This window comes from Ciconia boyciana, chromosome 9, assembly GCF_034638445.1.
Source record: "Ciconia boyciana chromosome 9, ASM3463844v1, whole genome shotgun sequence".
Classification (NCBI taxonomy): Eukaryota; Metazoa; Chordata; class Aves; order Ciconiiformes; family Ciconiidae; genus Ciconia; species Ciconia boyciana.
Genome location: NC_132942.1, coordinates 44,055,895 through 44,075,432, shown reverse-complemented (window position 1 = coordinate 44,075,432; position 19,538 = coordinate 44,055,895). Strand labels below are relative to the sequence as shown.

The window sequence follows — 19,538 nt, the reverse complement described above, 5'->3', positions numbered from 1 at the left end:
CCAAATTGGGGATAAAAGGAAACAGGCAGATGGTAAGGATTGTGAGTCTACTAGATAGCAGTGTAGTGGGGCAAATAACACCTGTGGATGAATGTGAGTGTCTCTGAAGTTTATCTTCCATTGACACCTCCAGATGGGGAATGTGCAACCCACCACAGCATTTCTAAGCCATCCATCCGACAAGCACTTTTGGGCAACGCTCAGCAGCTCTCAACATCTAGAAAGTGACATTTCCTCTAACATTATGGAGCATGACCTCTGAGATGCCTCGGATGAAGGGACACAGTTCACGATGTATTTGAGTTACGTATTTAGGCCTTTGGGCACTGATTAGTAGCCATGGGGGTTCATTGCCCGTTGGAACTCCCTGGCTTGGCATGGTAATTAGGTGATTACACATACCCTGGAAAAACAGGTTGGTGGTAGCGCTGAAGCTAAGTGCCTGTGGGTTAATATTAGTTGAAAGGGACCAATAAAAGGAACTCACGGGCTTGAAAGGCCTCAGAGGGAAGCACAGTCCTGGTGGATCTGTTACTCAAAGGCATGTATCTCGTGCTTGAGGTACTCAGAGTTGTCTTCAGCAATGGTTCAAGCCTTGGGCTCAGCGCAGAGCTGGTCAGGGCGCCTTGCCGTGAATGAAGGTCAGTGATAGGCAATAACATGACCGATGCAGTTCATTTAGGGGCTGTGTGAGGAGTTGACCCATTTCCCTACACCAGGAAGACTTGCCACTATGTCAAGAGCCTGCAGGGCCCATCTTCCATGTGAACGATTTACCCACGTGCAGCAGAGCTGTGCAGCATGGCCAGGAGATCCAGTCCGGCCTCTGCTCTGTTCTGCTTTAGCACAAGTCCCTGGAGCCAACCTCACCGTATGATAGTTTTAAAAAATTCCTACTTTTCCATCCTCCCTTAACTTGCCAAAGCCTGTCAGGACAACTAGTTAGTCCTTGGGTTTCAATTAAGCCCTTCATCATCGAAATGACACTATTTCTCCTCTCGCCCCTCCCCTTCTGTTGCAGTCTGGATTTTTTTTTTTCTGGATTTTTTTTTGCCAGCAGTACTTCGTAACTCTGCACACGGTAAACAGATGCTGCAACAGCTTAGCATCTCTGAAAGATCAGGCCCTGGAGAGCCCCAACACGCTTGGAGAATCTAGGTCTCGGGTACAAGCAAACCAGACGCCGGATGGGCTGGTGAGAAGCTGACGTGGCACGAGCAGGCGGAGGATTTTTGTATTCCTTCCTTCTTGCCTTCCCCAAAGATGTGGTGTCAAACCAGCCCATCGCTGACCCAGGTGGGGTCTGGCCGGAGGACCTGGGTGTCCCCAGGGAGGGCCAGGTGCCCTTTTCCCAGTGGCTTTACTGTGATGGCAGGAGGTGGGCCGGTTCCTTGAGCCCCAGCCCTTCCGTGTGTTTCAGGTGCTGCGTGTTCCACTGTAGGAACAGAAAAATACCATTGCAGCCTAAAAAAAAAAAAGATATAAACCTTCAACTGTTCGCATGCATCTGTCAGTGTGGACATAAAACAGCAGGTATGGACCATTTACATAGATTTATATGCCCCGATGATAGACATTTTAATGTGCCTTAGGTAGATATGCATGAATCCAGGGCTCATAAGACAGGGAAATATACTGAATTACCTCTCTCTCTGGGCTACTTCTCAAGAATATTTCTGGCCTTGGGCAAATGTGAAAAGCCCCGAACTAAGACATATTGCTCAGCTCCCCATGATTAATAAAGGAATCATTATTTTTAAACACGTGGTTTGGGAGCTGATTAATATTAGCCTTTGGCTGTCTTTCATAGCGAACAGACCTCAGCTCGAGTGAGGTTTTATCCCGTGGAACAAGGAGATGAAAAATCCGAGTTGCATTTGTGTTTGTACATAACTGCTGGTACGTGGGCAAGTCGGTCACCAGTGTGAAAAAGCTAGTCATGAAATCACTAGTCCTTTTATTTGATTGATAACGAGAGGCATTTTTGTGCTGTTTTATATATATCTAAATACCATACTGTGTTTGCATGTAACTGTTCAACCTGCTCCCGGCGGGACCTTTGTGTCATGCACTTGAATGTACAAAAAAAAGTCCTCAAGAGTCTTTACAAAGAGTTGCAACCAGAATTACAAAACACATGGATGAGTTCCTAGGGCTGCAATCACGATGTGTCGTTATTTGGCTCATTTCAAGTATGCAGCCACCATTCAAGAGTAAAAAAGATGACTAAGGACCCAAAAGGAAAAACCAAAAAAAAAAAAAAAGGAAGAGGTACGAAGACGATGGACAGTCACTGTGGAAAATGAAATAGAAAAGTCACTGGGGTCTCGCTGCCTTCAGTTATCATTTACCCTGTCCACCCATAGCCCTCTGCCTGAAAAGGGAAAGGAAGAAAAAGAGGAAGAAAAACTACGACAGGAGGGAATAAGACCATGTAAGGAGAAGAACTGAATTTAACTGGCACATGCTCTAATCCTTAGTTTATTTCTGGTTAAAAATATAGCAATCCAGTGCAGTGTAATAAGAAATCTGCTGAAAAGGTAGCAGAGAAACAGCTAAAACAGAAGCAAAGCAAAGCTGAGTCCACAAGTCAGGGCTGTACCCAACAACTCTGTATGTGAAATGTCGAGGAAGATTTTTCCCTCCTTCCCCCCCGCCAAATATATCTGTGTATGGGTTTCATCCCACCCTCGGGTTGCTGCCACGCTCGCACCCCTTCTCCTGTTGAACGGAGCTGCAGTGGGTAGAACTGAGCGTGGAGTTTGGTCCCTGGATGTACCAAATCCCAAACAAGCCATTTGAACTGTACCTGGTGGTGGTGGATCACCGGCAAAGCCGATCTCCACGGCAGGGAAAGGCGGCGTGGGGAGGGGAAGAAACAGTAGTGTCGTGTTTGAAAAGCGAGGGGACGTCAGGCATTTCCAAGCAATTGAGCTAAGACCACGCTCCTGCGACTGGGACCATGACAGCTCAGAACAGGGATACGGCATCTTTAATGAGTATGCATATTATCAGTGGGGACGGGGGGGGAGAAAATCAAGGCAGGCATATTACAAAGATGGTATAAACAAACAAATTAAGTGACATAGAAAAAAAAAAAGAAAAGAATACATCCTTAGAGGCTGCCATTGCCAATGATGATTGGTTTTTTGTTTTTCTTTTTTTTTTCTTTTTTTTTTTTTTTACAGGGACATGTTGGAAGCTGGAATATACATCCTGCATTACAAAGTGCAAAATACTACATGCTCAGAGCCCAAGCATGATGTCTGAAACAGTCCACAGCAAGATGTAAGAGACAAACCCACCACCCTCTCCCTCCTCTCTGGGACATGCTCCAGTGCTCCTCCCCAGATGCCTTTGAAAAACAGTTTTATCTGCTTTTGCTTTATTTTGTTTTATTGTATCCTAAGTGGATCAGAATTGAGCCCTCTCTCCCCAGTCCCTCCCCACCAGTCTGCTCCCTGGCACCTCTGCGCACGCGTGTGTTTGGGATGGGATGCTCAGGTAACGCTGCTCCTCGCCTGCTGGCGAGCACGGCACGATGACCAGCAGCTACTCAATCCGTGTTGCTGAAGGTGCTTGCATGTCTTTGGGGGGAATCCGGGTACGCATTTTTACCCAGGAGAAATTGGCTGTGAATTAAAAGTAGCACTGGGTGGTTTTCCAGCCTTGCCATGGGGGGGGAGCAGCCTGGGGAAGAGGAGTGGAGGCAGGAGGGTGGTGGGGCTGCTGCTCACACCTTGTGTTCCCTATTCCCCCCCCCGCCCCAAGAAATTTAGCAAAACACCAATTGCTGCTTTGTTTTAAAAACGAATAACAAAATGGGGCCCGTTGCCCTTCTCCCATCTCTCACGCCTAGACAGGGTTCATGGCTTCCCCGTGCTCCTTCTCTCCTCCTTCTTACAGCAACGTTTCTCCATTTGCGAAGGGAGAAGGAAGAAAAGCCCGATTTTTGCTTTTCTCTCCCATTTACTTTATCATTAAAGCTGTTGTGGATTTCCCTGGGAAACTCAGCCTGGAGCATCCCAGGACCCGTACATACTTCAAACAAAATCTCCCCATGGTCCCCTCATCTAGTCTCCATTTTGGGGTTCATTACTGGTGTTACGAATATAGTTTTGGGGGTTGAGGGGAAGGGAAATGAGGTTTTATTTTGTTGGGATTCCTTCTCATCCTTTCCAGTGTTGGGGGGGCAGAGTGTTGATAGCATTTTGCCATGCCACACAGCATAGTGTTATACAAGCAAAGAATTTTGGCTAAAATCCAAAAAACATTACCCAGGAAAAAAGGCAAACTGTGAGTGAGACTCGATCGTTTGTTGTTCTTCTGTGAAAAGACTTGGAAATTGTCGTAGGACAGTTCGAGTTATGATTTTTTTCCCTTTTTGTTGTTGTTGTTTGGTTTTGTTTTTGTTTTTTTTTTTCCCCCATTCATACATGTAACTGTTATTTTTGCAAACAAGACAGTCTTGAATTAGATGAAAAAGTTAATAAACAAAATGGCGACTCCAATATTTAGTAAGATCACCATGACTACCAGGATGGGAGCTGAGCCCTGGAAGAGAAAGAGAAGGAGAGGAGTTAGAAGGCACATGGAAAGTCTGTCTAAGGTTTAGACAGACTAAGGTTTAGACGGACCTGCTGCGCTGGGTCCGGGTACCGCAGGGCAGGCAGGTCTGCAGACGAGCAGACCCCAGACGGCCGATTTACACCCTCCAGCAAATGATCCCAAAGTGCTTGGTAACCCTCGCTGAATTTTTGCAGGCTGCTGCCTTAGTGAGGAAGGTGCGAATAAAGATCTCCCCCTTAGAGGTGAGCAAACAGCAGAAGCAGGGACTAAAGCCAGATCTATTGCCTCTGTCCTCGTGACAATAAAGAGGTCACCCCTAGCTCTTTCATCGAAGCACAATGTCCTCCTCAGGCAGCCCTCCGATTCTGCAAAGGCGGACAAAATCCCTCTCCTGTTTCACCGACAGAAATGAGCTGGGCTCTGCCAGGAGCCCCCTTGCTCCCTCCCCACGCTGACCCATAGCCCAAGGCATTCTTGGGGCCCGCAGCATCCCTGGTAGCACTGTCCCTCTTACGCCTGAGTGACAGCAAAGCTGCTGGACTCCTGCTTTTCTGAGCCACTTCAACACTTGCTTTCCATCCATTTGCCTCCATAGACACGTATACCTGCAAGTCTTGGGGCAGACTCTGTTTACTGTCGTGCATTAGCACAAATGGCATGTAAGTCGCAACGTGAGCTCCGGACCCAGCGTCTGCCAAGCAAACACCTGGATGCACACCCACCGGACCCATCGATTAAGACAGCGGTCGCTTATGGACTCCCCCATGTCGTACACGTAGGAAATCCGGCCTTAAAAGAATAAATAAAATTGGTTGCTTACCCGAGGTGGTCAATGAAAAGGAAAAAAAAAAAAAAAAGATTATATTGGATCATATAGTTGATTGGGGATGGTTTGGAGGAGTCTTCAGAAGACATTTCCCAATAAACATGATTGCTTGTACAGGTATCCTGGTAATGGCAAAAGCATAGGCCAGCATACGGTGGTCTACGTTAAGGCAACGTTTTGGGAAAGCTCTAATAACCTTTCCTGAGGTTCATATGGACCAAATTAAGCTCCTGGGGACTATGTGGAAACCATTGCAGCAACTCGCATCGCAGCTGGCCTGTGTCAGACACCCACCGTAGGCCGGGTGGAAGTGCACCCCAGAAGCATCCGTTACTTTCCAGTGAGCATCAAGGCAGCTCAGACAACTTGTGCTGGACCTGACGAGGATGTGGCTGTTGGACCCTATTAGCATCCCAGGAATGATAAGAAGAGACCGCTCAGCGTCGGGACTGCAGACAGCCCTCCAACGCATCTTTCTGCAGAACACCGGTCAGAAAAACATCCATCCTGCCACCTCGTCCCTGCCATAAAACATTTGCTGTCCTAAAGTGTTAACGTGGCTGGCATCGGGGTGAGCAAGCGTGTCTGCAGGTAGGTGGTAGCTATTTCTCGGAGTAGCTGGTATCCTTGTCTATTCTTGCTGCAACGGAGCTGTGCCAGCTTTAATCGCCTGGAATGGTATAAATGCTTTTCTCTATGCCCCTGTCCTCGTAACAAAGCTCCTGTGGCCGTTGGGTTGGCACGGGGCAGGGGTGGGCACCCTTTCTAAGCAAGTCCTTGTACCACGCTGCAGAGCTGCTGGGCTAGGGGGAAAAAAAAAAAAGAAAAAAAGCTCCTTGCTGGCCAGAGATCCTTCCTCTTCTGAGCAGGCTGATTCAGTTCGCATTTGGGAGTGGGTGGGAGCGAGGATGCTGGAGCTTGCTGGAAAGGCATATTTGTAGCTTAGCAACAGGGTCAAAGGAAGCCAACCAAATGGAGGGATTGCGGAGAGCCTCTCCTGGCAGCCAGGTATCCACGCCTGACTGCTTCCAGCAAATCTCTCCGCTTGCACCACGCAAAGCCTTTCAGAGGCAGAAACCACCCCCCTGTTGCCATTCCTCCCCCCCGGCCCCGCCGCTGCCAAGCACTGCGATGCGGTGTGTTATTTACATTTGGGGGGGCTTAGCTTCATTTCAAAAGATTATTGGGTTTTACGATTTTTGAGCTGGTGTTAATATAATAACAGATTGCAAGTGATTATCGCTGTCATTGTTTCTGTTGGCAGGGCACCACAGAGACACAAAATGCATTTGGTTCCCTCCACCTCGCAGCCAGGAGAGGACTTAACGGCTCTCACTCGCGCTTGCATTAGCCTTGGCCCACTCGCCATTTGGTTTCCCCTGCCAAAGAAGCAGCAACCATTTCTACCCCTGCTCTGCTCAGACTACTAGATCGTTTCGATACCATGAAGGAGGCAAAGTTGTATACCGGCTGACGTGAGCCTGGGATAACCTGGAGGCTGCTTTCTCCTCCCCGACAAAAAGCATAGAGGGGGACTGGCCGCCTCTTAATTCCCTGGTGTTTGAGCTTCACCCTCACAAACACGGACACTTTGGGATGGACCCGTTGGACTGACGGAAATCACAACCCTTTGGTACTTGTGTTCAGAGGATGCTGATGGGACGGTGGCCAGGGAGGGAGCACACCCTTCACTTATACACCAGTACATCAAAGTTGTGCCCTCATCTAGAAAATGGGGGGAGTCAACAAACTAAGCAACATGCATCTACCTGCTTGCATCAGCAGCAGCCGGATTCCCATGCACGAATGTTTTGCTCGGCTCCCTGGTTCAATCTGCACCTATTTGCATCTTGCATCCTCTGTTCAATGCGAAGGCAGGAGAAAACGCTTGCTTTGCCACCGCATATGTGGGGTCTTCCACATTTGCCAGCAGAAGCATCCCAGAAATAGGATGACCTGGGAGGGGAGGGGTCTCTGCAAACTGAGCAGCTCAAATCCGACTGTCTGACAGCCTACAAATTCTGCTTCCTTTTTACAGTTCCCTCTTTTTAACACCCTCTTCCCCATGCTAACTCCAACGAGGGCTCTCCACGCAGCAATTGCAGGTATGGCTGCTCCCCCCCGGTGAGACGCCGGCGTATCTTGGCAGGGGCTGGAGTCCTGCCCGTGGCAGCTGGTGGATAAGCAGCTTTGCGACTCCGAAGCTTCTGTTTTAGCTCCAATTATGAATCCTGCTGCACTTCTAAATGCTTATGTCTGGCTTATTTCTAACTTGTAAGGTCTTTGTGCCTTAACCTCTGCTCAGAGGAAACGCTTGCCCTTCTCCCCTTTGATGGCAAGGATGTCCTGGGATATGTGTCATCTGTTCCAAAGAAGTGATTTCTGCTCAGAGCCCAGGCAGAAGATGAATCACTTCTGGGTTTGTGCTTTGGAAGAGACGTTTTGCTGAGCCCAGCCTGGCAATAGGTCAGTGAACTCCCTGTTACTGCCACTACAGCCAGCATTTTAGAACTAGCAGCTTTTACAACTCTTCACGCCGCTTGCTAGCCGTCTATCGTGAGCCACCCGCACTTAGAAAGAAGAGCAATAGCCCTTGATTTGCAACTTTGCATGTTGCTTTGGTAGTTCAGTGGCGCTTTATCTCATCTTCGGCCTTCTTGGGATTTAGAAAAGCCCAAAGAAATCCCCGAGGCCAGTGGTATCACAGGCTCTGGGGTGCTAGAAAGCCAGAGGTCGAGCTAATTTTCCAATCCTAGGGTTTGTGTGTCACACACAGCAAGCAGCCTGCAAAGCTTTTTTTTTTAAATTGTTTTTCTAGAAGCTACAACGCTCTCTTTAGCCCTGAAATAGTAGTGCTAAAGCAGGCCGTCAGGAACTGCAGAGATTTGTTTAAACTACCCTGCCCGTCATTCAGGAGACGGGGCTCCGTCGCGAAACGCCGTGCTGCCTCCCAGCACAGTGCCCGCGAGTCCAGAACCTGCTTCACTGGGAAGCAGACGCCGGTTGGCAGCGTCCTCTCACCCGATTTTAGCTGTCTAAATGTTAGACATCTAGCCTGCACTAACCATCTAGGCTGTCTGTAGACCAAGCGACGTGAGCTGAATTCCACCCAGAATGGTTATACCAGCCTGGCTCCCGGAAAGGAAAAATTAAATCAAGCTCTGGTGCACCTAAGCATCATCCAGCATACTGGGTGATGGCAAATTTCATCAGCAAATCGAGGCAGCTCTGGGGCTGGGGTTTTTTATTTTTATTTTTTATAATAAGATCCCTTGGCTCCTTCATACGAGGAGGAAAACACCTGCCAAGGATGGGCAACGTACGCCAGTATTAGCTAGGCGAAAGGCTGCTTCTGTATAAACAGGGATAGTCTCCAAGGGCTTTTAAGATTTCCTCCAAAGTTTAGAGAGCTGGAACACAGAGCCAAACCCATGGAAAGACTAAAATGTGAATAAACCCTTGTTATGGCACAGGGGTAATGACAGTCATCGTGGCTGTAGAAGTAGGGAGTGAAGGCTTCTTCCAGTCTATGGTTTTCGGCACGCTGCGGCTCTGACGGCGGCTGCAGCCGAGCACCACCACTTCTGCCCCTCCGTCTTGTTTGTTTTTATCCTTTAACTGCTGTGTAGCAACTCAAGAGTCTTACTGGGAATACAAGGGACAGCTGGTTTACAAATACAATTGTAGCATAATTAATTAAGCATTAACAATCCATTATTATCTGTTATCGCAGGGTACAAGCTCTGTCTCTCTGCCATGGAAACCATAGTGCAGGTTACCTAGGAATCCCTCTGGGATCTACTAAGTGTAATTACTAAGGACTTGGATCAGCAAAAAAAATATATATGCATTGTTTTCCAGCCTCAGCGCTGCGGAAAGTGCTGAAAACTTAGCAGCTCCGCGACATTTGTGCTGAATTGTCACGTAATTGCCAGGAACAGGCTGCTGTGAAACGGTTAAGGAGCATTTAGCAAAAGAAACATAAGGGATTCACTTTGCTTTCTCCAGCGTATTACAGCATCTCCTGTGACTTGAGGAAGGGAGCCCAGGAGATGCTGAACGTGCCCATGTAAGAGGAATGGGCACTTGGTACCAGTGTGCATCTGGGGGGGGGGGCATGGAAAAACCTGCTTCTGCAGAAAAAATGCAAGTGGCTAAAGTGAACACAGGGATTTATCCCAAGATGGTGTCTCTTAATGAACTGTTTTGTCACCTCTGGTTCAGTCCTCACGTTACAGGCGCCTGCGTAGCCGGGAGCAAGCTGTACGTTCGGAGCTGTATGTATTTTTTTATGATTTTTGTTTCTCACGCAGTCAAAAGCTGGTTTTTGACCCCAACTTATTCAAAGCTAGAAGAAGATGTGGAGTTGGGCTCAAAACCCTAAAATGAATCCAGGATGGCAAGAGCAAAGTCAGCGAGGTGATCTCTTCAGGCACATCAAAGGGCCCCTGAGACTAAAAAGGTTTTAAAAGGACGCTGTCAAGTTAAGCATCACATTCCTCTCTCAACATTATTGACCTCGTGTTGTTACAAGTAATGCCTGCGATGTCTGTACGTGAAAGAGATTAGAGGAAGAACAGTTGCCGATTATTATGCGTTTTAAAAAGAAACAACCCCCAGACCCTTTGCTTTGCGCATGCGACGGCTCTTCCCGTGCACGCTGCCGCCCCTGTGGGGATGCTCAGACCTGGCTCATCTCTAAAGGTGTGATGGCAAGCGAGCGTCTGCAGGACTGATCCTCCTCCTCATTCCCTTGTAATTATAGCTTATACTTGTGTGGATGTGTGTACGTGCCACAGCCATTTGGGACTGGGGTTTCAACTTGTTCCGTTGAGATGAGAGAAATAAGGAAAACCCAGACACGCCTGTGTTAGGAGACCTGGAGAAGGTTCCTGATGGGGAAAAGAAAAGAATGGCAAAAACCTGAAGTGGGAAGACTGAGAGGACCACAGGGATAAGCCACAGAGTTTAGTCCCGAGGAGAATAACCACAAAAAAGTCCCCAGGCCCCTTTCCCAGCAGACTGGTCCAAAGGCAGATAGATGGGAGCATCTCCGTGCATGGCATTGAGCCCGGTCTGGGATGCAGGTGAAGCTTCACCGTTCAAAGAGTGGGTGCCCGTTCGGGACAGAGCAAACAGCCAGCTGTTATTTTTATCTCATTTTACACCCTTTAGGGCTGAAGCTGCCTAACTTTTCTGAAGAAAACGCTCCACCCCGAGGTCAATCCCTTCCAGAATCACCCCACAGCCGCTGGCAAAGGGAGCATCCGTCGCCTGCATCGGCAGGGAGGTGCCATTTCTGGGGCAAGTTGCTGCGCTCCGTCCCCCCCACCTTGCTCCAGCGAAGCCTGGGCTGAGCCCCCTGCCTGGGTACCCTCCCTCGGCCCCGGCTCCGGCTGCACGGCGCGCTCCGGCAGAGCCCTACGCTGGCTGCAGATTGGCTGCCTCCTCCTCACTTTCCCCAGCGACAGCGAAACCTGCTCAGAATATCTTGATGGAAAATACGCCCCTGGCGCAGAAAGCGAGCGAGGAAGATGCTGCAGCCGCTGGAATCCCTCCTCGCCTCCCCGGGGGGTACCTGGAGGCAACAAGGGGGTCTCTCTGAGATCCCAAAGCCAGCAGATGCATTGCAAACTCCATTTGCTGCAACTGTTTCCCCTGGTTTGTTTGCAACGAGAAGCAGTACCGGTAGCAAACAGCCGAGACCACTGAGATTTTATCCGACAGCATGTGACAACGGAAGAAAATGTCAGGGGTGGCTGGGGTGGGTTTTTTTTTGGCTGCTGCCCTACCGTCAGGCTTTCTCGGTGAGCTGAGACGGGGGGATTTTAAAGGGCCAAGTCTCGAGCCTACTCACATCTCCAGGCTGCCTTTAGTGAGACCACAACGTGTCCCTAGAAGTCTCCATCTAAATACCCGTGATTGCTCCTGCTAAATGAGGACAGGCAGATGAATCAGGCTCCATTTGTGCCTGAACGCTGGCCCTTCTCGCAGGCATGCTGAGGACCTCTGTGCCTAAAACACTTCTTTTCCCTTTTAGAAGCCGCAGATGTTCCGCACCTGCAGAAAAGGTGATGTATTCTTTTTTTTTTCCCCAACCCTAAAAATGTGATGTGTTTTGTGCTGATGGATAAAAGGGTTGCTGGCATTTTAGAAAACCTCTTTCCCTTTCCAGTGTCTCAACAATTCTTTTTTTCCTTTCCCGTTTTAGATCTTCTCAAAGGCTCTAGGAACCTGTGAAGCAGTCAGGCACAGGCTTGAGCTTTGTGTCTCGTGGGCCTTTAAGGCCAGAAAGGATGGTGACGTTCATATAAGTCCCTTAATCCGACAACACCGACACTGGTCCTGGCACGTTGGTTTCCGTTTTCATCTGCCCGAACGATGACAATTGATATGAGTTTGTTCTGTGCGTGCAGGGGTCAGTGCACACAGAGACACAGAAAGATCAGGTGGCTTTAAATGTAATTTTAAAGAGTTTGTATGACTGTAGCACCGGGTTGATGACCCTGAAACCCCAAAGTCCCCTGATAGTGAACACCAAGCAGCGCTGAATTTCATCAATGTTATTGAGCGGTAGCCTCAAGAAATGACCTTTATAAGAGCAATTTTCAATTACTGATGTGCAGCCCCAATCAAGGGGGGGTCTGGGAGCCTCTTTTGAAGGGACTGGTGAAAAATGACTGAGAAGAACAAAGTTCCTATAGCAACCTTTATGTCCGACTCCTCTACAGAGGTCTGCATCCCCACCTGGGCACACGTTGCAAGAGGTTGGACACCAAGGGACCCCCCCAGCTGTTCCAGCCTCCTTCCTAAGACCGAAATCAAGAGGTGTGGGGAGAGAAGTGATAATTTTAAGGCTGTGTTTTTTGCAAGACCTGCATCCCCACCCCGTTCCTGCGAGCACTGCCAGAGGTGTGCTTGCTCGCGAAGCTGGAGCTGGCCCTCCAATGTGGAGCCAACTCACCGGGCTCACTGATGGTGTGTGTAGAGCTGGTTTATAGCAGGCTATTTTTAAAATGAGCTAACCTGTGAGGGTGACCTCAGTTCTGCACAGGGATGCTCCAGGTAGGGCAAAAATAGCCCTCCTCAGCTAAGAGCATCCTTCCTGTGCATTGGCAGGCACCTTTCTGAAACAGCCCAGCTGTCTGGGAGATGAGAAATGCCCTTTTCAGTGAGCAGCTTCACAGATGGCAGTGCTGTGGATCACAGGGAAGCAGGCTGTCATGCAAGCTGAAACGGCGTGGGCACACACGCGTGCACGCACACGCGTGCGCACAGCCGGCCCTTCCTGGGAGCTGCGGTTCGCCTGCACGCTGGAGGCGAGCTGCTGGGTGTCGGAAGGGGAGGGGTATGTCAGGCTAGCGTGAGAAATGGGGCTTTGGGGAAGTTGGGGAGCCTTGATTCTGCGTGAAAAGATCTGGAGCATGAGCAGGATGCAGTGGTTTTTTTGCAGGACTAAGCATGCGAGTGCCCTGTGTCACCGGGCGTCCACAGAGAGAGGTGGATGTGGGGACGGTGGGAGAAATCCTTCCCCCTTAGCTTTCCCCTCCTCCTCCTCAGGGACTCACTACGCTCGCTGAAGTTTGAAATGCTTTGAGATCCTTGATGGCAGGTGCAGGCAAGGTCATGGCGTTAGGCGGGAGGTTGGAACACAAATCACTGCACCTCCCATTCCCCTCCGACACCTCCTTCCCCTGCTCCTGTCCGATGACCCCCCTCCCTGCCAGGCCACATGGAACAAAACCCTGCTAGCACGGTGCGGTTCTTGCTAGAACAAATTGTTGCTGGCATTGTAGGTTATTTAAATCCACATATTATCTCTTCCTCTGTATTACATTAGCTTCCTCCCAAACCTTCGCCATCTGTTCCACCCTCGGTTATGAATGTGAGAAAACTGAACATGCTGCTTCACAGCTACAGCACTTAAAAAGTATGATGTGCATCCTAATGGCTTTTCTGTGCGCCTTTCCATGCAGGCTGTGCCCTTTCATTATTGCCTGGGATTCACTCGAAATAGCCATTAATGTTATGTTGCATTAGTAGCTATTTACCTCCAGCGTTGCAGCTCAAGCCCTCCTCCCTGGGCGGGAGGTTTATGTATGATGGCTCCGGCGCGCAGGCTGGGGTCTGCCTGCGAGGTGGGAGCCTCGGCAGCACGTCTAACTTGGGCTGGGCGGGGAGAGACACCAGGACTGCTTGTGCCAGCGATCTCCCCAAGGAACGCGTGGCTCTCGGCGAGGAGAAATGGTGGTTTCATTCCTCCTTCGGGACCCGTGTCTCTCCCGGCTCCCTGCCGCTGTGCGAGGTCACGTTGTCAAAGGTGCTGGACCATCTGCGAGTCCCACAGAATTCAACAGGGCTGATGTCCGTGCTATTACTGCTGCTGCTTTTCCCCTCTGAAAGCCTGTCCGGCTCCTAATGCTGCCTGTCATTTCTCTAGGGCTTCACAAGCACCTACACTAGCAGGCAAGGACAGCCCGGTCCGCTTGCTCGCTGGCGTGTGATCAGGGCTGGCTTCACTTGGAGCTCTCTTTTTTTTCTGGACTGGCAAGACGTGTCCTACGGTGCAGTCCACCGGCAAACACACTGTGTTCAGCTCTTCTTAAATGCTGTGTGGGTGCTTTCGAGCCTGTGCCGAAGCTTGCAAGATTAATAGGAAGCCAGAAAGCTACAGGGCTGTGTGTGGGGGTGATTTATCCACAGCCACAGCAGGGAAACTGTGGCAGATCTGTAGTTTAGTTCTTCCTGCATCCCGGCTGCTCACGGGCTGCAGATGTCACCGCTGCCTCCTCTCTCCTCTCTCCCACCCGTTCGTTCACCCTCATCCCCTGGCTGCAGGTGCCGACCCCTTTGCTTTGCTGGCAGAGCTGTCGGCAGGCGGCTGCAGGAGCAGAGATGCTGTAGGTATGGCAACAGCAATCATATATCACGGACCATGATGCCTCTAGCCCCAACTTTCAGCGTGACTGACAAATGTCATTTCAGTTTCCTGATCCCTGTCTCCCAAACAACCCAGCATCATCTGCTGCCCTGACAGGGTGACTTAGCTCCTTTCTTCCGCCAGAGCCTGAAATGTCACCACCTGAGAGCTACAGATTTTCCGTTCCTCCTGCGCAGGCCTGGCCTGGGCTGCGGGACATCCAGCGGCACGGGACCCCTCCGGCCATGCCCTGTGTTTGGCACTGACTCGACAAGGGGGAATTTGGAGCGGTGTTGGCTTCCCTACTGCTCCCATCAGAGCTTCCCTCCCCATCACCTCTCCTAGCAATGCCAAACCAACAGGGAGAACAAGTGAGGAAGCTGCTCTCAGTGGTAAGTCCAGGAATGATCAAAAGCCAGGGCTGGAAAGGACGTGAAAATCACACAGCTCAGCCTTCTCCCAAGGCAGGTTCAGCTCTATGCAAGCTGTATCTGAGCTGCAGATGTCCAACCAGGTCTTAGACCACCTCCTCCCTCCCAGCCACCACGGCCTCCCTAGGCAATTTATTCCAGCCCTCAACTCACCAGGAATGGCTAATGGCTAACAACTGCCCCTGATGCTTGAATTTAAGCCCATTAATTCTGTTTATCGAGAACAGATTATGCCCTTCCACTTTGCAGCAGCTGTTTTATGTGTTTGAAGATCACTGTCTCCTCTTCTCTAGCCCGAACACCTCCAGCTCTTCCCAGCGGCCAGTTGTTAATGCCCAACATCTCCTCGTCTCTCCCAAAATGCGGAGCCGAGGACTGGATGTCTGATGAGGGGTTTTCCTCCAAGTCCCCCAAGCCATGCTCCTGCCTAGAAAGCATACTTGTGCTCTTCACAGCAGAGTGATAGCGTGGACTGATGTTTGGCTGTAATCTGCTACGTCACCCTGATTTGCAGAGCTCTAACAGCCCGCTACCCTTGCTGAACTTGCCCGTTGCTTTCCCTGCCTACGTACCCCTCCTGAATTGCATCCTCTTGACTGCAGTTTGCCAAGACCCTTTTGCCAAGATCGGTACAGGAAAACCTGAGCAATGCTCAGCTCAGGAACGCAACCCCTTCGCAATGTCCCCTGCTCCGTGACCACGGTTCCCTCCTCCACCTGGGTCAGGTCTCCCGTACAACGTGGTGACAAGGCCACTGCTTCAACAGGCAGTGCCATCGCACAGCGGCAGAGCGACGGAGAGCCGCTGCAAGTCGACGCAATGCCCAGCTACCAGGATTTAAGCACTGATGTTGCAACAGGGTCCTGCCACGCTCTTGGGCCAGCGTGAAGCTCTGTTGCCATAACCTAACCACAAGGAAGCATCACCAACACCTTGCCTCCTCCTGCGGCTTTTCCACCAGGTGAATGCTCAAAATCCCAGCAATAATGTATTTATATTGCTGGCCCCGGGGCTGGGTTGCAAAACAAACTCAAACTTGCTGCTCACGTCCTCCAGTGAAAAACCTGCTGTTTCCACCAAGACAGTCTGCGGAGGAAACCCCACACCAACTTCCAGCACACGCTGTTACGCAGGATGGGAGAAGGGAGGAGGGGGGATTCACGGCACAAACCCATGGTAGTTCGGGGGTCAGCTCTGCCGGCAGAGCGACCTCCCTTTCCACTCCGCTGCAGTTCCACAACAGCTCTGCACCGGGTTTCTCGCCCAGATTTCAACACACAATTTTGCCTACTTACCGTACTGGATTTGAGCGCATCCCCATTGTCCTCTTCGGATTCTAGTGCAACAGGTAAGGATTTCTGTGGCGGGGAGAAGGTTAAGTCCCACCTTAGTAGCCGAGGTTCAGCTTTGTCCCCGAATCTCAGGTTTTCCAGTTTCTGCACCGTGGGCTCGGCAGAGGAAGCTGGCCTGAAATTCTCTTTGTTCTGGGACTTAGACCTCAGTCTCTGAACCCCGAAGCCCCGGTCTTCCCCGCGGTGGTCGTCAGCCATGCTCCTGCAGGGTCCCCCTTTGCTATAGTGTCTTTTTTGGGTGTGAATCTCTTGCATATAAGAATCCATCCTCATGAGGGGCTTCATCTCCATCTCGTAATTGCTCATCTTCTCCTCATCCAGCTCAAGCAGTTTGGAGCTCCCTGAGCTGTGGTTGTGGGACCTGTGGTGGGAAGTCCATGAAACCGTGGCTGGGGAATCTGTCCACCTCTCTCTTTGCTTGTGGTTGGAGGCCGAGTGTTTGTGTCCTCCGCTCCGACCTCTGTAGTCTTCAGGGACGGAGGCTGACCCCAGCTGACCGCTGCGCAGCGTCCCGCTTCTCACGCCGCGAGTCCCGCCGACCTTCTCTTCGCTCCAGCTGTTGGGGCGCAAGTAATCCCCGCCGCGTCCCTCCAGCAACATCTGGATCTCCCCACCCCTCTCTTCGTCCACCGAGACCTGCCTGGAGAAGTGAGCGCTCTTGTTCCTGCAGGAAGGACCCAGGGGCGGCGTGGAGGAGGGACTGGCAGGGAAGCTCTGCAGCGGGCTGTCGTCGGGAGTCAGGTCGGACGGGGTGGTCCCTTTGCGGTACAGCTCGGGGCTCTCTTGTTGGAGAGGTGTCCCAGTGGAGAGGACCTCAATGTCATCGCTCGAGTTCTGGCGCTTCGGTCTCTGGCATTCGAGCCCTTTTTGTGCAGTCGTTAAGAGAAAAGAGAGAGGGAGAGAGAAATGCAACAGGATTATTTCTATTCTGTGGGTGCCCACCAGGTTTTTCATAGGGCTCAGAGTGTTGGACGGTAGGAAAGCCAGGGGGCAAGATCAGGACAGCAGCAGCACAGCACAATAAACAGCTTCTGCTGCTCGATCAAGAGAAAATGCATCGTTGGTTTTACACCAAACCTGCTATCACCCCCAGCATCCGCAGAGCAGCGCGGTGGAAGTGGCTGCAGCCCGGCACGGGCGATGGTTTGGCATCAGCTGCCGGTGTTGTCAAGACAGGGGCATTCTGCACTGAGGTTGTGTTTCTCCACTGCTGTAAACCCAAGGGCTACCAACCCTTTTAGAAACCACCCGGCACCACCGTGGCTCCCATCTCCAGCTGACTCAAACGGGCTCAAGGGCGGCTGCTCCTTTAGCACCCTCAGTTCTTGCCCGCCCTCCTGCCGGCAGGCACCCTGCTTGCTCGGGGACATGTGTGGAGGACCATGTGTATGTATTATAGATAAAAGGACTTGCAATAGTTTTGCAGCCCCAGCAATGCGGGGAAGCCTCTTACGACGCAGAGCTGCCAGGAGCCCCGCGCGGGCAGAGGGACGGGCGCTCTGCCTCCAGCCCTGCTTTCCCTGGAGGGTCGCAGGGATGCAGCAGCTTGCAGCCCCGCTCGAAAGCACCCTGCGCTGCACCACGGGCCCATTCCTGCGCTGTGCACGCAGTCACTCTAACCCTGCTAAGGGGGTTATGTCCCTGTCCATTGTCCTTTTTTTTTTGGGGGATCCATCCGACCACCTTTTCCCATCGGCTCCAAACCCAGTTCGCAGAGACGAGAGGGGAGATGTGAGATGTGGCCGGTGGCAGCCCACGGCTCACCGCATGCCCTGTGCTCGTGTGTGCCGGCGCTGCTGGGATCACCCCGTGCCTGGCTTGCTGCCGGCAGCCTTCACACCCCTCCCTGGATGGGAAACACATCGGCTTTGCAGCTGCATGGTTTCGGAAGGGGAATCTCACCTCGAAGTTTTCAGAGGGAGATGGTCTCATCTGGGCAGATGTGCAAGCCTCCCGTTAAGAAAAAAACCCACAAGCCATCCATCGAACAGCCTTCCTGCCCCATACAGCCAAGGAGGGCATGGACATTTCCCCACTCGGCCCCCCTTGCTGGACGTTATGGAGAGCACACGGGCGGTCATGCCTCACACATTTAGGCAGGAGCAAGGTAGCACATTCAGGGCTACATGGGTACAATATAGACCATCATCTTATCTTTACCACGCTGAATGCACTTCGTGCCCTTTGAGCCCAGAGGACACCCCAGATGATGTCTCCCTGGGGACAGGGACTTGGGGACGGGGACTTCAAGAGAGGTTGAGTGTCTTCTGCTGGAGGTGACCAGCTGGCAAGAAACATGTCGCTTCTCCGGACATTTAGAAAAAACTGCAACTTATAAATCATTGATGAAACACCAAATTATTTCAAGGGGGTGCAAGCTAATAGTGGTTAATTCTCATTTTACCCTCTCAAGGCATAGTTGTTCCCAGCTAAAGCCATGCTAAATTACGTGACTAATTTGATAAATATATTAACTGCCTAATGCCCCTGAAATGCATCTAATTGCAATTGCTATGGCTAGACAAGAAATGAGTCCCAAAAAGGAAGAACTCAATTTCTTACCATCGTTTAAAAATAAATGCTCTGAAGCGCCTGCTCTAATCTCTCCACTTCTGCTGAGTAATTTTCTCTATCGCATCTTCTTGGGAAGCTGCTGCTGCCGGGACGTGCCTTCGCCCGCAGCCGTCCCCGTGTCCCACCGCGCCGTGGTCTGGGTACATGCGGGGGATGTCGGGAGCATGGGGACGGATGTCCCCATCGGAGCATTTGCAGGGGAGGCGAATGGTAACAAGGCTGCTTGGAAATTTCCTACAGAAGCAATTTCTCGATGGGAAATTGGTCTTCTAATGACTGTCAATTTTTTTGGTATTATTTGCCACAAAATTCTGTTCGTGTTTTGGGACAATACTCAGATAGTTCAGTCTTAGTTCGTTCCCTGTGTCCCTGTTTGTCTGTGGGAGACTGAACCTCTTGGGATTTATCTGGGGCCCCCGAGCAATCCTCGTACTGGTGGGAAATTGTGGTGAAAGAGGACGGAGGTGGAGTTCACCCCCTCTGTTTTCACACAGAAAAACTGTCTCTGGGGAAAAATACAGACTGACTTTGTGGCTGTTGTTGAGACATTCCTGTTCCAGGCACCTTCCCATTTCACAGATGGGAAACTGAGGCAGGGAAGAAATAAACAGCTTCATATGAGAAAGCTGTAAAGCCAGTTATCGAAACGGGCTCACCCAAGACTTGGGGTATCCCTGTTCATCTCAGGCTGGAGGTACAGGGACTTGAAAGCTTCCTACCAGCTCCGGTGACTCCAAAGCCGATCTCCAATGGCGCAACCAGCCACAGCCTCGCTACACCCGCTGCTCCTGCGCCTTAGCTCCAACCCCAATCTTCCCTGGCCCCCCGAGCCCCTGGATGGAGGCAAGAAAGCCCAATGATGCTCC

General features: G+C 51.0%; 1 protein-coding gene across 6 annotated transcripts in view; it reads right to left on the bottom strand.

Annotated features, from left to right (window-relative positions):
• Window positions 1-1,077: 1,077 nt before the first annotated feature.
• The window catches only part of JPH3 (junctophilin 3), a 61,326-nt gene continuing 42,865 nt past the window's right edge, over window positions 1,078-19,538 (bottom strand). For 4 of the 6 annotated variants that reach the window (XM_072872897.1, XM_072872898.1, XM_072872899.1 and 1 more), the window contains 2 exons: window positions 16,042-16,961; window positions 2,464-4,554 (listed from right to left, as the gene is read on the bottom strand). In XM_072872897.1, coding sequence (XP_072728998.1) covers window positions 4,474-4,554; window positions 16,042-16,961 — 1,001 coding nt within the window. In that variant the 3' untranslated portion in view covers window positions 2,464-4,473. Of the gene's footprint in view, window positions 1,465-2,463; window positions 4,555-16,041; window positions 16,962-19,538 lie in introns of those variants that run through there. The other 2 variants (XR_012044150.1, XR_012044151.1) reach the window with 2 other exon arrangements.